General features: G+C 43.2%; 1 protein-coding gene across 2 annotated transcripts in view; it reads left to right on the top strand.

The window, feature by feature from the left end:
• acss3 (acyl-CoA synthetase short chain family member 3) overlaps nucleotides 1–17535 on the top strand; it is an 89802-nt gene that overhangs the window by 21253 nt on the left and 51014 nt on the right. For both annotated transcript variants that reach the window (XM_067999465.1, XM_067999464.1), the window contains exons 3-4: nucleotides 12379–12567; nucleotides 17300–17434. In XM_067999465.1, the coding sequence (XP_067855566.1) occupies nucleotides 12379–12567; nucleotides 17300–17434 (324 nt within the window). The remainder of the gene's footprint in view (nucleotides 1–12378; nucleotides 12568–17299; nucleotides 17435–17535) is intronic.

The raw sequence follows: 17535 nt of genomic DNA, 5'->3' as shown, positions 1-17535 counted from the left end.
TAACTTTTTACCATTTAGAAAGTACCCTGTTCTATGCTTTTTTGATCCAAAGTGGATGACCTCACATTTGTCTACATTGAATTCCATTTGCCACAGTTTTGCCCATTCACCTAATCTATCAATATCGCTTTGTAATTTTATGTTTTCATCTACACTGCTTACAATGCCACCAACCTTTGTGTCATCGGCAAACTTAGATATGAGACTTTCTATGCCTTCATCTAAGTCGTTAATAAATATTGTGAATAATTGAGGCCCCAAGACAGATCCCTGCGGGACACCACTAGTCACATCCTGCCAATGTGAGTACCTACCCATTATACCTACTCTCTGTCGCCTTTCGCTCAGCCAACTTCCGAACCAAGTCCGTACTTTTCCCCTCGATTCCATGGGCTTCTATCTTAGGTAACAGTCTCTTATGCGGGACCTTATCAAATGCCTTCTGGAAATCCATATAAATGACATCCGTTGACATTCCCCTGTCCACTACTTCAGTCACCTCTTCAAAAAATTCAATCAGGTTTGTCAGGCACGACCTACCTTTCATAAATCCATGCTGGCACTCTCTGATTAACTGAAAATTCTTGAGGTGTTCAGTCACCCTATCCTTAATTATAGACTCCAGCATTTTCCCCACAACAGATGTTATGCTAACTGGCCTATAATTCCCCGGTTTCCCTCTCTCTCCTTTCTTAAAAAGCGGAGTGACATGTGCAATTTTCCAATCTAGAGGGACAGTTCCTGAATCTAGAGAACTTTGAAAGATTATAGTTAGAGCATCCGCAATGTGCTCACCTACTTCCTTTAAAACTCTGGGATGGAAACCATCTGGTCCTGGGGATTTGTCACTCTTTAGTGCTATTACTTTCTTCATTACTGTTGCTTTACTTATGTTAATTTTATCGAGTCCCTGTCCCCGATTCAATATAAGGTCAGTCAGTTTAACTTCGGTAGTGGGGAAGCTTTTAGAAACGATAATCCAGGACAAAATTAATAGTCACTTGGACAATTGTGGATTAATAAAGGAAAGCCAGCATGCATTTATTAAAGGCAAATCGTGTTTAACTAACTTGATTGAGTTTTTTGATGAGGTAACAGAAAAGGTTGATGAGGGCAATGCTGTTGATGTCGTGTATATGGACTTTCAAAGGCATTTGATAAAGTGCCACTCAACAGGCTTGTCAGCAAAATTGAAGCCCATGGAATAAAAGGGGCAGTGGCAGCATGAATACAAAATTGACTAAGTGACAGGAAACAGAGTAGTGGTGAACGGTTGTTTTTCGGACTGGAGGAAGGTATACAGTGGTGTTTTCCAGGGGGCGGTACTAGGACCACTGCTTTTTTTTGATATATATTAATGACTTGGACTGGGTGTGCAGGACACAATTTCAAAATTTGCAGATGACATAAAATTTGGAAATGTAAACAGTGAGGAGAATAGTAATAGACTTCAAGAGGACATAGACAGGCTGCTGGAATGGGTGATCACATGGCAGATGAAACTTAATGCAGAGTAGTGTGACGTGATACATTTTGGGAGGAAGAACGAGGAGAGGCAATATAAACTAAATAGTTCAATTCTAAAGGGGGTGCAGGAACAGAGAGACCTGGGGTATATGTGCACAAATCTTTGAAGGTGGCAGGACAGATTGAGAAAGTGGTTAAAAATGCATATGGGATCCTGGGCTTTATAAATAGAGGCAGAGAGTACAAAAGCAAAGAAGTTATGTTGATCCTTTATAAAACGCTGGTTCAGCCACAACTGGAGTATTATGTCCAATTCTGGGCACTGCACTTTAGGAAGGATGTGAAGGCCTTAGAGAGGAAGCAGAAAAGATTTACGAGAATGGTTCCAGGGATTGGGGACATAACGGGTACGGTAGCATAGTGGTTATATTACTGGACTAGTAATCCACAGGCCTGGACTAATAATCAGGAGTCACGAGTTCAAATCCTAGGCAGCTGGGGAATTTAAATTCAATTAATTAAATAAAATCTGGAATTAAAATACTAGTATCAGTAATAGTGGCCATGAAACTACTGGATTGTCGTAAAAACCCATCTGGTTCACTAATGTCTTTTAGCGAAGGAAACCTGCCGTCCTTACCCGGTCTGGCCTAGACCCACAGCAATGTGGTTGATTCTTAATTGCCCTCTGAAATGGCCTAGCAAGCCACTCAGTTGTACAATCTCACTAAAAAAAGTCACAATAAGAATAAAACCAGACGGACCACTAGGCACCGGACACGACAAAGGCAAACCAAGCCCAGTCGACCTAGCAAAGTCCTCCTCACTAACATCTGGGGACTTGTGCCAAAATTGGGAGAGCTGTCCCACAGACTAGTCAAGCAACAGCCTGACTCACAGAATCATACCTTTCAGCCAAAGTCCCAGACTCTTCCATCACCATCCCTGGGTATGTCCTGCCCCACCAGCAGGACAGACCGACCAGAGGTGGCTCTTCAGTGATATACAGTCAGGAGGGAGTGGCCCTGGGAGTCTTCAACATTGACTCTGGACTCCATGAAATATCATGGCATCAGGTCAAACATGGGCAAGGAAAAATCCTGCTGATTACCACCTATTGCCCTCCCTCAGCTGTTGAATCAGTCCTCCTCCATGTTGAACACCACTTGGAGGAAGCACTGAGGGTAGCAAGGGCACAGAATGTACTCTGGGTGGGGGACTTCAATGTCCATCACCAAGAGTGGCTCGGTAGCACCAACACTGACCAAGCTGGCCGAGTCCTGAAGGACATAGCTGCCAGACTGGGCCTGTGGCAGGTGGTGAGCGAACCAACACGAGGGAAAAACTTACTTGAACTCGTCCTTACCAATCTACCTGTCAGAAATGCATCTGTCCATGACAGTATTGGTAGGAGTGACCACCGCACAGTCCTTGTGGAGACAAAGTCCCGTCTTCGCACTGAGGACACCATCCAACGTGTTGTGTGGCACTACCACCGTAATAAAAAGAATAGATTCAGAACAGATCTAGCAGCTCAAAACTGGGCATCCATGAGGTGCTATGGGCCATCAGCAGCAGCAGAATTGTATTCCTGCACAATCTGTAACCTCATGGCCCGGCATATTCCTCACTCTACCATTACCAACAAGCCAGGGGATTCAACCCTGGTTCAATAAGGAGTGTAGAAGACCATGCCAGGAGCAGCACCAGGTATACCTAAAAATGAGGTGCCAACCTGGTGAAGCTACAACTCAGGACTGCATGCATGCTAAACAGCGGAAGCAATATGCTATAGACAGAGCTAAGCGATTCCACAACTAACGGATCAGATCAAAACTCTGCAGTCCTGCCACGTCCAGTCGTGAATGGTGGTGGACAATTAAACAACTAACGGGAGGAGGAGGCTCTGCAAACATCCCCATCCTCAATGATGGCGGAGTCCATCACGTGAGTGCAAAAGACAAGGCTGAAGCGTTTGCAACCATCTTTAGCCAGAAGTGCCGAGTGGATGATCCATCTTGGCCTCCTCCTGATATCCCCACCATCACAGAAGCCAGTCCTCAGCCAATTTGATTCACTCCACGTGATAGCAAGAAACGGCTGAGTGCACTGGATACATCAAAGGCTATGGGCTCCGACAACATCCCGGCTGTAGTGCTGAAGTCTTGTGCTCCAGAACTAGCTGCGCCTCTAGCCAAGCTGTTCCAATACAGCTACAACACTGGGATCTATCCGACAATGTGGAAAATTGCCCAGGTATGTCCTGTCCTCAAAAAGCAGGACAAATCCAATCCAGCCAATTACCGTTCCCATCAGTCTACTCTCGATCACCAGCAAAGTGATGGAAGGTGTTGTCGACAGTGCTATCAAGCGGCACTTACTCACCAATAACCTGCTCACCGATGCTCAGTTTGGGTTCCGCCAGGACCACTCAGCTCCAGAGCTCATTACAGCCTTGGTCCAAACAGGGACAAAAAAGCTCAATTCCAGAGGTGAGGTGAGAGTGACTGCCCTTGACATCAAGGCAGCATTTGACCGAGTGTGGCACCAAGGAGCCCTAGTAAAATTGAAGTCAATGGGAATCAGGGGGAAAACTCTCCAGTGGCTGGAGTCATACCTAGCACAAAGGAAGATGGTTGTGGTTGTTGGAGGCCTATCATCTCAGCCTCAGGGCATTGCTGCAGGGGTTCCTCAGAGCAGTGTCCTAGGCCCAACCATCTTCAGCTGCTTCATCAATGACCTTCCCTCCATCATAAGGTAAGAAATGGGGATGTTCGCTGATGACTGCACAGTGTTCAGTTCCATTCGCAACCCCTCAAATAATGAAGCAGTCCGAGCTCGCATGCAGCAAGACCTGAACAACATCCATGTTTGGACCAAGGCTGTAATGAGGTCTGGAGCCGAGCGGTCCTGGCGGAACCCAAACTGAGCATCGGTGAGCAGGCTATTGGTGAGTAAGTGCCGCTTGATAGCACTGTCGACGACACCTTCCATCACTTTGCTAGTGATCGAGAGTACACTGATGGGACGGTAAGTGACTCATAAGTGGCAAGTTACATTTGTGCCAGACAAGTGCCAGGCAATGACCATCTCCAACAAGAGAGAGTCTAACCACCTCCCCTTGACATTCAACGGCATTACCATCGCCGAATCCCCCACCATCAACATCCTGGGGGTCACCATTGACCAGAAACTTAACTGGGCCAGCCATATAATTACTGTGGCTACAAGAGCAGGTCAGAGGCTGGGTAATCTGTGACGAGTGACTCACCTCCTGACTCCCCAAAGCCTTTCCACCATCAACAAGGCACAAGTCAGGAGTGTGATGCAAAACTCTCTACTTGCCTGGATGAGTGCAGCTCCAACAACACTCAAGAAGCTCGACACCATCCAGGACAAAGCAGCCTGCTTGATTGGCACCCCATCCACCACCCTAAACATTCACTCCCTTCACCACCGTCGCACTGTGGCTGCAGTGTGTACCATCCACAGGATGCATTGGAGCAACTCGCCAAGGCTTCTTCGATAGCACCTCCCAAACCCGCGACCTCTACCACCTAGAAAGACAAGGGCAGCAGGTACATGGGAACAACACCACCTGCATGTTCCCCTCCAAGTCACACACCATCCCGACTTGGAAATATATCGCTGTTCCTTCATTGTCGCTGGGTCAAAATCCTGGAACTCCCTTCCTAACAGCACTGTGGGAGAACCTTCACCACACGGACTGCAGCGGTTCAAGAAGGCGGCTCACCACCACCTTCTCAAGGGCAATTAGGGATGGGCAATAAATGCTGGCCTCGCCAGCGACACCCACATCCCATTAACGAATAAAAAACAAAGTTAGGTGGTTAGGCTGGAGAAGCTGGGGTTGTTCTCCTTAGATCAGAGAAGGTTGAGAGGAGATTTGATAGAAATGTTCAAAATCACGAAGAATTTAGATAAAGTAAATAAAGAGAAATTTCCCATTGGCGGAAGGGTCGAGAACCAGAGGACACAGATTTAAGATGATTGGCAAAAGAACGAAAAGTGACGTGAGGAAAAACTTCCTTACGCAGCGAGTAGTTATGATCTGGAATGCACTGCCTGAAAGGGTGTTGGCAGCAGATTCAATCGTGGCTTTCAAAAACAAATTGGACAAATACTTGAAGGGAAAAAATTTGCAGGGGTACGGGGAAAGAGCAGGCGAACGGGACTAACTGGATTGCTCTTACAAAGAGCTGGGACAGGCTCGATGGGCCGAATGGCCGCCTGTGCTTTAATGATTCTATATTTACCCAACCGTTTAGTAGTGCATTTAAAGATGTTTAATTAATCAGGGAGTTATATTGTCTCATAAACTATAAGAATGCTCCTGAAGAAATAATGTAAACTTTGAGCAGCCGCCTTTCACATTGTCATATAAAGTTTGAGAAATTTAATTTTGGTGAAATTGTTAAATTGCATATCTTCTCCTTACCCTGACACTGCAAAAGAGATTGAACGTTGCTTTATAAAATTGATGTCTTATTGGGTCGACTCTACAATGAAATAATTGAATTTTATCATAGAAGATACAGAGTTATTCAAACACACAATAAAACAGAATTTAGTGTTTTTAACAAAATCACTCAGATTTGGGGGGTAATTTTAATCCCCAAGGACGAATGGGTTGGGGGCAGGTGGGCACTAAAAATAGTTTGTTTTTGGAGCGGGATTGCATCCGGGCTTCAACGTGCCCACTTCTGGGTTTAACCCAGGCACGTTCGGAGGCTTGCGTACGCAACAGAAACCTAGAAGTCCCGTCCCCACTTAAAGCCGGCGGGCCAATATTTAAAGGGGCAATCTACCTCATTGCGATAGTTGAGGCACCTAATTTTGTGAATTAGAAATGTCAAATGAATTTAACCTTACCTGTTTGGGTTTCCCATCGGATAGGGATCACATGGGTACACTTAACATGGGGTGGGGGGGGGGGAGGGGTTGGCCGATTGTGGGGGTCCGATCATGCCAGGTGAGCTTGTTGGGCCTGGATGAAGCGCTCCTGCTCATCCTGGCCCACAAGCACTGCAATAAAGGCACTCACCTCATCGAACCGGCCCTTAAAACCGAGGCCCCATCTGCCCTTTCACATGGACATCGAACCCATGGCACTATTTCGAAGAACAGCAGGGGAATTCCCGCTGGTATCCTGGCAAACACTTATCCCTCAACCGACACCACTAAAACAGATTAACTGGTAATTATGTACTTCACTGGCTGCAAAGCTCTTTGGGCCATCCTGAGGTCACGAAAGGCACTATATAAATGCAAGTCTTTCTTTTTTTTCTCACCTGCTTTCACCTGATGTGATTCCCGATGGGAAACCCAAACAGGTAAGGTTAAATTCATTTGACATTTCTAATTCACAAAAATTAGGTGCCTCAACTATCGCAATGAGGTAGATTGCCCCTTTAAATATTGTTGCTCCAATCGTGAGATACTTGGAAGGCAGTTCTTTGAATCACGTCAGGTGAAAGCAGGTGAGAAAAAAAGAAAGACTTGCATTTATATAGCGCCTTTCGTGACCTCAGGATGGCCCAAAGAGCTTTGCAGCCAGTGAAGTACATAATTATCAGTTAATCTGTTTTAGTGGTGTTGGTTGAGGGATAAGTGTTTGCCAGGATACCGGCGGGAATTCCCCTGCTGTTCTTCGAAATAGTGCCATGGGTTCTCTGTCCATGTGAAAGGGCAGATGGGGCCTCGGTTTTAAGGGCCGGTTCGATGAGGTGAGTGCCTTTATTGCAGTGCTTGTGGGCCAGGATGAGCAGAAGCGCTTCATCCAGGCCCAACAAGCTCACCTTGCATGATCGGACCCCCACAATCGGCCAACCCCTCCCCCCCCACCCCCCCCCCCGCCGTGTTAAGTGTATCCATGTGATTTATATTAATTAACATCCTGATGGTGGACCCCCCCTCCCACCGGATCTGCTCCAAGGCCCACCCGATGTCATCCACGTCCCTCCACCTCCCCACCTGATTTCTTCTATGGTCCACGATCGATCTCTCACTCTCTTCCCCCCTCCCACGATTCGCGGCACCTTTCCTTCCCGAAAGGCAGCCAGTCTGGGGGCCTAGCGTGTGGGAAACCCGAAAGCACAAGTACTTACCATCAATTGAGTTGCGATCGCAGATTGCGATGCACTCGTTTGACTTCTGGGTTCCCCACTCGAATATCTAAGCACACGCTGGGTTCCCGGCTCTGAGCTAAAATCGTGCCCTTGGACTATTTATGAAATTGTAGAAAGCGCTGAAGAACAGTGAGACTTCCCATATTGCCATGTTGAACCAAACCACATCTCAATTGTTCGTTTTTTTTCTTCCCAGTGCTCCATTACAGTATTAAAGACAGTTTAGCATCGAGCAGATATGAAAAACATTGTGCCTCTTGTGATATGATCCATGGCCGCACATTTAACGAAAACTGGTGACTCTCATACCTGACAGCCACCCACTCCCCCCTCAAAAACCAGGGTCCTTGTATAAAAGATTATGGTCAATATTACAAAGCTTCTATACACCAAAATTCCCACTTTGTGTTGGCTGACATGCAAATACATTTTTCCCTCTATACTTTCTCATTTCAATCAGCACATTCCAACCAGTTGTTGCTCCAATCCTGTGATACTTGGAAGGCAGTTCTTTGAACTGACACCTGTACTGGTTTCTGTTGCTGATTTTACATCTTTTCTCCTTGCATCTGTCATACTGGACTGTCTCAGATTTTAAATCAGCAGTGGGAACGAGGAGTGAAGCTTGGAACGAGGAGTGAAGCTTGGAACGAGGGGTGAAGCTTGGAACGAGGGGTGAAGCTTGGAACGAGGGGTGAAGCTTGGAACGAGGGGTGAAGCTTGGAACGAGGGGTGAAGCTTGGAGCGAGGGGTGAAGCTTGGAGCGAGGGGTGAAGCTTGGAGCGAGGGGTGAAGCTTGGAGCGAGGGGTGAAGCTTGGAGCGAGGAGTGAAGCTTGGAGCGAGGAGTGAAGCTTGGAGCTGGGAGAGAAAGTTCCATTTAAATAATACAGCGCTGGAGGAGCAGAGCACAGAACAGCTGATACATACATTGGTATAGTACTGCTGTTGACTTTGTGGAAATTAAGGACACCGGCTAAGATGGAAAATTGAGGGAGCGTATCTCCTGGAAATAAGATAAACACCGTACTTTTAGCCCCAAACAACCCTTAAACCCCAAAACACCCTACTTTTAGCCCCAAACAACCCGTAAACCCTAAAACACCCTGCTTTTAGCCTCACACAAAGCATATATGGTATTTAACAGAGCAGCATATTAATTTTTTAAAATGTAAATTAATTATTAGATATTCCCAATTCAAAATCAACTATTAAATTTGAAGTACTAAAAAGTACCACGTGTACCCCTTCTTTATGATATATGCATTTCGATTGGCATGTGGAGCCCCGATGGCCACTTGGGTTCCATCTATCGGACCTGGAAGGATCTTATTCATAGAAGCTTAATGGTATTTTGTCCTTCACACTAAGAAATGAGCCCCCTTACCTGTCCTTGAAGTTGTTTGTAAATGGTCCTGCAGTAAATGGCATAGCTTATTTATTGCCTGTGCAGTGAAGCGAAAGGCTGGTTTCCTGTGACATACCCAGTTGGCAGTGGCATGCTCTGTAAACACAGGTTCTTGGTTAATGTCTGCTGTGAACAGATCACCTGAGGTGTTGCTGGACCTAAAGATGTTGTGCCTTCATGTATTTTCCAACCTCATCCAATTCTTGTAGCATTATGAGGACAGCCAAAAAGATTCTCATCCTTCCAATTTAGTTGGCTCTGACTTGTACTGCGGTAATAATTACCAAGAGTCTTGGAAGTGTGCCGTAGCAACTGAAGGCTTACCCAAAAAGGCAAAAAGATAGAGAGAAATAAATGTATGCACAAGAAATGCTCACTGTAAAAAAAAAAACTAGACTTCAACATTCAATAAAATGACAGCAACTTTGCTTTAAGAGAGACTTCAGAGTAGGCCAGGCGTGTTTTCCTGTCATGCACCCATTTAATATCAGTAAAGTACACATAATGGACACTAGTTTGTGGAAAATGGGATAAGGAAATCGATGCCTCACCTGAAGTTGTGAAATTTAGTGTAGGACCTTATTTCCCTTGATATACCATTTAAATGGGGTTTATGAATGTTTGTGGTTCAAGCCTGATTCAGCTCCACTCCCAAGTTACACAATGAATAACTGAACAGTGCATCAATTGGGTGCGTGAGGCTGGGGCCTTGATTTCCCAACATGTGCACATAACTAGTGATGGCTGCATTCTACCAACAGGGCCTTGGAGAATCAGGGTTAAGAATAACTGTCAGGTACCCTTCAGCTATTTTTTATTTTTTGTTTACTATTTGGCTACTTGCTCAATCTTTGCAATATTACACTATGCATTTTGTACTTTGATGCGGAAATAAAAAGAAATACAAATCCTTGAAATCTCAACTTCTGTGTCAAACAGTAATTCACTTCATCACATTTTGCAGCACTGATATTATGCAGAGAAAATGTGCTGTGTGGTTTTAGTTTCACAATGCTTTAGAACAAAATGCTTACAGACTTTTCAGGTATAGCAGATTGCCATACATACTTGCATATAAGATGCCCCTTCCCCCACTTTGCGGGTCAAAGATCGAAAAAGAATCTGTGACACTCACATAAGATGACGGTCAATATTACAACAATTCCATAGACCCTACGGGGGGTAATTTTAACCCCCAAGAATGGGTTGGCAGTAAAAATGGTGGATTTCTAGAGTGGGATGACATCCCCGCTCCAAGGTGCCCATCTCTGGGTTTAACCCAGGCACGTTTGGATGCGCGCGCACGCAACAGACGCCCAGAGGTCCCGCCCCCATTTAAAGCTGGTGGGCCGATACTTAAAGGGACAATGTACCTCATTGAAATAGTTGAGGTACTTAATTTTTTGTGTATTACAAAAATAAAACAACTTTAACTTTACCTGAAATAAAAACAGAAAATGCAGGAGAAACTGTGACGAAAGGTCTTCGACCTGAAACGTTAACTCTTTCTTTCTCCACAGATGCTGCCTGACTTGCTGAGCTTCTCCAGCATTTTCTGGTTTTATTCCAGATTTCCAGCATCTGGAGTATTTTGCTTTTGATTTAACTTCATCTGTTCGGGTTTCCCATCCATTCGAATCACGGTGAAAGCAGGTGGGAAGGGCTGGATCCATGAGGTGAGTGCCTTTATTGCACTGCTTGTCAGCCCAGAGGAGCAGGAGTGCTTCATCCAGGCCCAACAGGCTCACCTGGCACGACATAACCCTCCATTTGGCCGCCCCTGCCCCCACCGATGCTGGACCCCTCCCAGATAGTGTCTTCTCCCCTCTCCCCCCACCTCCATCTCTTCACCCGACCTCCAATCTCGTCAACATCTTTGAGCGACTATCTCGTCTTATGATCTCTAACCTCTTTGAGCGACCTCCGATCTCTTCCCAGCATCAGCCGTCCCCCCCCACCTGCATCTCCTCCCGGCATCAGCCCCCCCCCCCCCCCCCCCCCCAACCATGTCCTCTACATTCCCATCCTCCCTCTTCTCTGATCACCGCCCTTCCCACCGACAGCCAGCCAAACTGTCAATCAGACTGGCTGCTGGACGTGAAGCCTGGAAGTAAAATGCATTGATCTCATTAAAGTCGCAGACGCAGATTACAACACGCCAGCTTACCTTCTGGGTTTCGAGGGCCGATTATCTTCCCCCCCCCCCCGCCCCCCCCTTCCCGTCTCCATTTTAAAGTCATGCCCTATGACTTCAGCTCCCAATCTGACACTTCCTATTCTAAGCCCCCCACTCATTAACATACAGGAATGTTTAAAATGCAATTTTCATGTATTACCTCTTAATAAGTGGATATAAATTGAAAAGTACGACCAGATTATGTAGCTTTCCTCCTAGGATTTCCAAATGCAAGTAAACTTTTGTTTTTCAGGTCCAGACAATCTTTATTTCAGCAGAGAATAATGAGTATTTTGATACCCTGATACTCCAGTGAGATGAAGCTTTCTGACACAATGAAACACATACTAGAACTCACTGTGATTGGGCACTTTTGATTAATCTCCCTGTTGATTGAGGTTTGAGCTGTGGATTTTACTCTGTAAAATCCAAATTTCAAAAAACATACGTCCTTCATTTTTCAACAGATATAATTTAAAGATTTACCAGACTTACTGGCCTCAATATTAACGTCCCTTCGATGGGCAGGAGAGGGTCCAGGGGGGAGTTAAAAAGTGAAACGTGCGTTACTTGACCCAACAAGTGACGTACAACCCTGCCACTGTAAAAATGGCGGCGGATGTCGCGGTGTCCGAGTGTCCCGCTGTGGAGAGGCAGGATGCTTATTAACATATTTAAATCGGGCTCCTACAGTGCAATTGGGAGCCCGGTTTGAAGTTAACTGGTGCTGCATGGGTTTCCTGGGGGTTGGGAAACCTGTGCAGGTGGTGGCAGCTGTCTGCTCCCCAAGTAAGTGGCTGTTTCAGTACTCCTTGTGGGCCAGGAGAAGCAGGAGTTCTTCAGCTGTTTTCAGCCGTGCCTCCCCCCACCCGTAAATATCGGGGCCACTGTATTTGATCACAGCAACCCAAATGAGATGGCATGCCCTTGAAAATAAATATGTATGCAAGTTGATAAAAGTTTCCTGAGCGCTAATTAAACACAGTTCTCTTGTTCAATTTCATATGTCATACCTGAGTATATATGGTAGGTGTTGATTTAATTGACTCCATACTGCTTGAAATAGTAAGGAAAAAGCACATAATGATTTTTTTTGACAACAAAATAACTTTCATTTCATTCTGAAAGTAATAATTGTCATTCAGTTTATAAAACATCTCTTTTTTGTTTGAAACTGTAGGTTTCAAGGTTGGCTGGTGTCCTGGTCAAACATGGAGTAAAGAAGGGTGATTGTGTCATCATTTATATGCCAATGATCCCGCAAGCGATGTACACGATGTTGGCTTGTGCAAGAATTGGAGCCATACACAGCTTGATATTTGGTGGCTTTGCATCCAAGGAGCTTTCTGTTCGCATTAACCATGCTAAGGTAATGAGTTAAAATGAGTAACATTTGATAAAAATTTAATGTTGGGAAATCAACTGAATTACAGTATAAACAAATTATGAATTGCAATCAGGGCTAAATTTGGAATCTAGATCTGATGATCGCTATTGTGCTATGACATTAGTCCACTAGATTATGCTCCAAACGTACAATACTGTGGTGCCTGATAGTTCAGTATTAAACATCAAAATAATGTACAATTATGATCTCCAAAAGTGGTGTTATTTACATAACTTTAGTACCTAGTTTGGTTCTTCTAAAATACTGTACATTTGACAAGAGTTTTGTGCACAAACGTGGTGCTTGAAATTTTGTTAATGACCCCAGTTTATAACCCCTGTACCCTGATCAACCCAGATCATATTCCCATTGATACCAACTATACATGCTGCAAGATTCCTGCAGTCATTTGTTGTGGGTTCAAGTCCCACTCCAGGGACTTGAGCACAAAATCCAGGCTGATACTCAGTGCAGTACTGAGGAAGTGCTGCACTGTTGGAGGTGCCGACTTTCAGATGAGACGTTAAAACCGAGGCCCCGTATGCGCTCTCTCAGGTGGATGTAAAAGATCCCAAGACACTATTTTGAAGAAGAGCATGGGAGTTCTCCCCGGTGTCCTGGCCAACATTTATCCCTCAACCAACACCACTAAAACAGATTATCTGGTCATTATCACATTGCTGTTTGTGGGAGCTTGCTGTACGCAAATTGGCTGCCACATTTCCGACATTGCAACGGTGAACACACTGCAAAAATGTACTTCATTGGTTATAAAGCGCTTTGGGAGGTCCTGAGGTCGTGAAAGGTGCTACATAAATGCAAGTCTTTCTTTTCTTTCTTTAACTATGCAGGATTCTATCAGTGATTGAGCATATGAGTGGATCTCCTGATACAGATTGGCTAGGGTCTGACGTACAGTTATGATGTTTAGCTGTTAACCTGGCCTATCATTGTCAGACCACTTCTCAAATAGTTCCAGTGGGAATGTAAGTTAGTGTACCTACAAGAAATTGCTTCTAATGTCAGTTAGAGGTTTTTTCATGCATTTCAAGCTTCAGATCAATAACTGGCTTCCTCTTCTTGTTGAGAGTGTTTTGCAACAATAACAAAATGGCACTTTGATGTGTGACGTCAAGTGTGTAATGAAAATGAACTAGATCCAAAATGTTTTATACTATGAAATAATGGTGTTGCTCACAGTAAATCGAATGATGTGGTGTTTTATAAGGACTAGAATTTTAAACCATGGTTATATTCTGCTGCTGAGGCGATGCTGTGTTGCTTTAGGTCCACAAAATCTAATTTCTGTTAAGTAAACATGACGTCAGAGTTAATTGCCCTTTGGGTTATAGGTCAGATCCTAGCTTATTTTCTTTAGTGATATAGATATTCTTGTTCCTGTGTCATTTATGATATTATAAATTTCTGGGAAACTTTGTACGTTCCAAATGACTGGCTTTATATATTTTGTTTAAGTGTGACACAGAGATTTGAAATGTGATTGACGGGAAACACTGGAGGGGTAAGTCCCCAGCCCTGCTCTATCAATAAACATGCCACACTCCAAGGGGGCGCAGGTCAGAGATTGGGCTACTGTAGTAATGCCCCAATTTTCCAATCTTTGCTACCTATGAGTGTGATTCCTTGCTCAAATTGCAGGGTTGTGGAATTGCCTATTAGGTGTACCTTTATTATATACTAATGATCTCCTATTGTGCTGCTTGTAGTAAATCAGAAGGTGTGCACTTTTTAGATGTTATACTACAAATAAAACTCAATCCATTATTCTTCTGCTAGTGTGAGGCCATTTAAATGGCTAGAGATATTCTGACTTTCTGGCTTTGATAGTTTGTGTTCCTGGAGAGTTGCTTTGTTTGTTTCACTTTTCTTATAGTGTAACATATGATTTTGTGTATGATACTTGAAGTGTGTTAGAGATGGACAGGAAATGTGCATTAGCCTTACCATTTTTATATTACTACTAGATGATTCTTCACACCCCCCCCCCCCCCCCCCCACCACCAAAATCATAAACTGGAAGATAAAATGTTTTTTTTTAAATGGAACGGTATGCTATGTAATGCACAATGTATTATTATTAGGGCTACTAATTTGCAGTGGCTGTGAGTCAAATTGTGTTTTTGTTACATAGTATTCTTAGATTTGTTCCGTTCTGTCCATTTTTCTGTGAAAACTATAAATCAATGACCTTGATTATTAATACTGTGCTATTTTGCCTACAAGCTCAATTTTTATCTTGTTGGAATCCAAAATGGTAGACAAGATCTAGCAAAAAGGAATCAATTCTGCTGTTTAGTAGCTATGGAGAAGGAGTTGTGGGGTTTAGTAGTACCGGAAAGGGGATTCTGGGCTTTGGTAGCTCTGGGTGGGTGTATTCTGGGGGTTTGACACTGTAGGAGGGTGGCCATGAGGTTTAGCAGCACTGAGGGGGTGTTCCTGGAATTTTGCAGCACTGTAGAAAAATGGACGCATTCGAGGAATTTCACGGTGGAAACAGCATTAAGAAAATTCTACTAGTGCATGGTGAAAAACTATGCACGTGCTCAGACTGTAGCACTTCACTGAAGTTAAATGACTGCTCCAGCTCAAAAAATAAACTGGAGGGCCAGACTTTTGAGAGAAACCCTGGCCTTTATATAAAAATTTTAATGACACTTCTCAAATATACAGAAAACAACTTCAGACTGATTTTAATCGTGCTACTGTGAAATATGTCATGGAGATTTCAGCTACTAAGGAGGAAAAATGGTGAACAAAAGGACTTGGAATTTTTTTTAGGCAAAAAGAGCTTCCCCTGCTTCCTGACCTAAATCTCTTAGTTATCTTATATCAATGCTCCCTTTTTCTAGAACCCTCAACCACTGGAAACAGCCTGTTTCTATCTACTCTGTCCTATCCTTCATAACTTTAAACACCTCTATTATATCGCCCTATTATCTCCTCTGTTCTATTTTTCAAGTCTTCATGTTTGTGTTTCCTCATATCAGGCAACATCCTAGTGAATCTGTGATTAAACCCTCTTTGTTGCCTCAACATCTTTCCTATAGTGTGGAGCCCAAAACTGGGCACAGTCTTCCAACCTTGGTCTTACTGATTTTTGAGAGATTCACCATTGCATCTCGACTTTTACATTCTGTATCCCTTATTATAAAACCCAATATTTCTAATTAGATTTTTTTATGGCCTTATCTACTTAAGGATTTAACTAATGTGATAAATTCATTAACATTTTTTTAAAAATCACTCGCTGGTGACTGGCCCCCTTACTGGAACCAAAATTGTCACAAAAATGGTAGCTTTGATTATTTGTCCTGCGCATAATTGAGTAAAGTTTTAAAATCTATAAAGTTTGCAAAAGTTGAATATTATGGGGGAAAAATGGAAAGTTCTTTTACTTTCTTCTCTTCCTATAGTTTTCTCCTTCCCCTCCTGATGGTGTTAATTCTTTGCTTGCGTATGTTTCCATTCATCAGTACCTTTCCCAAGAAGCCGTTACTCCTTCATGAACCTTGAGAATTTCACACTATTTGACTACCTAGGGCATCATTTCAAGCCTGACCATTTTGCATTTTCTCCCTGTGTTCACCTTCTTTCTTTACTACCTTTCACAAAAGCATGGTCAATTCAGGCAGTTCTCTGAGAGAAATCACTGAGGATGTCTGTTTCCAAGATAGAATTATGTGACATTTTGTGAGGCCCTATTAACAACAACAGGAAATCTGATGATCCATTAATGTGGAACACCTTTTTAACTGTTTTGCTACAATCTTTAGTAACTAGTCTTGAATTTAAGATTGAGGATAACATATACCTGCAGTTTATTATTTTTATTATTGCTATTACATTCCATAGTGATGACACAAATAATAATCGGTTTAAAATTACTATACCATCAAACATTTTAGATAAGATTTCATATGTAACAGCAACTACTAACTGTTAACTTTCTAATAAGCAACTCAATATTTATGTCTCTCCCTCTTGTGTTGCCAGTTTTTAAAAAATTCATTCTTGGGATGTGGGTGTCACTGGCAAGGCCAGCATTTATTGCCCATCCCTAATTGCCCTTGAGAAGGTGGTGGTGAGCTGCCTTCTTGACAACTGAGTGGCTTGCTAGGCCATTTCAGAGGACAGTTAAGAATCAACCACATTGCTGTGGGTCTGGAGTCACAAATAGACCAGACCAGGTAAGGACAGCAGGTTTCCTTCCCTAAAGGACATTAGTGAACCAGATGGGTTTTTATGACAATCTGGTAGTTTCATGGTCGCCATTACTAATAGTAGCTTTTTATTCTGTTGTTGTTTCCTATCTTGTAGAAATGAAAAATGGTATAATTTACTAAACCAATTAGATGTAGAAGACCTACCATCCATCACAACAGAAACTGAGTTAATCTCTTGAATGACTAATAAATGGTTTGTTGCAGAGAAGAGCTGATTTGATACAGTACCAGGAAGATAGCAAAACCTCCAGTACAACTTTTCAGTTTCAGATTCCAGATATCCTGTACTTTCAATCTACTTATTTCTGTTGATTTAACATGTGCAACTGCATCAGACAGTGACATTATATTTACAATTTAATTGCATATCCACTTTTCAGTCCTTAGCCATATATTTACATAGTGAAATTTAAAAAATAGGTGTTTATCATTTCATGAGTTACATCTTTATTTTTTTTTATATACTCTAGCCAAAGCTGATTGTGACAGCATCGTTTGGAATTGAGCCAGGGAGAAGAGTACAGTATATACCACTGTTGGAAAAAGCTTTGGAAATTGCACATCACAAGCCAGATAAAGTCATAATCTACAACCGACGTAACATGGTGTATATCAAACTCAAACTGCTGACATTTTTAGCAAAATAGTTGTTAAACTGCTCATATAGGATGGTGTTTTCTCTTATTTTAATAAGCCTTCTAATTTT

The sequence above is a fragment of the Heptranchias perlo genome, chromosome 18 (assembly GCF_035084215.1).
Source record: "Heptranchias perlo isolate sHepPer1 chromosome 18, sHepPer1.hap1, whole genome shotgun sequence".
NCBI classification, from domain to species: domain Eukaryota; kingdom Metazoa; phylum Chordata; class Chondrichthyes; order Hexanchiformes; family Hexanchidae; genus Heptranchias; species Heptranchias perlo.
This window is presented reverse-complemented; position numbering and strand designations above follow the sequence as displayed.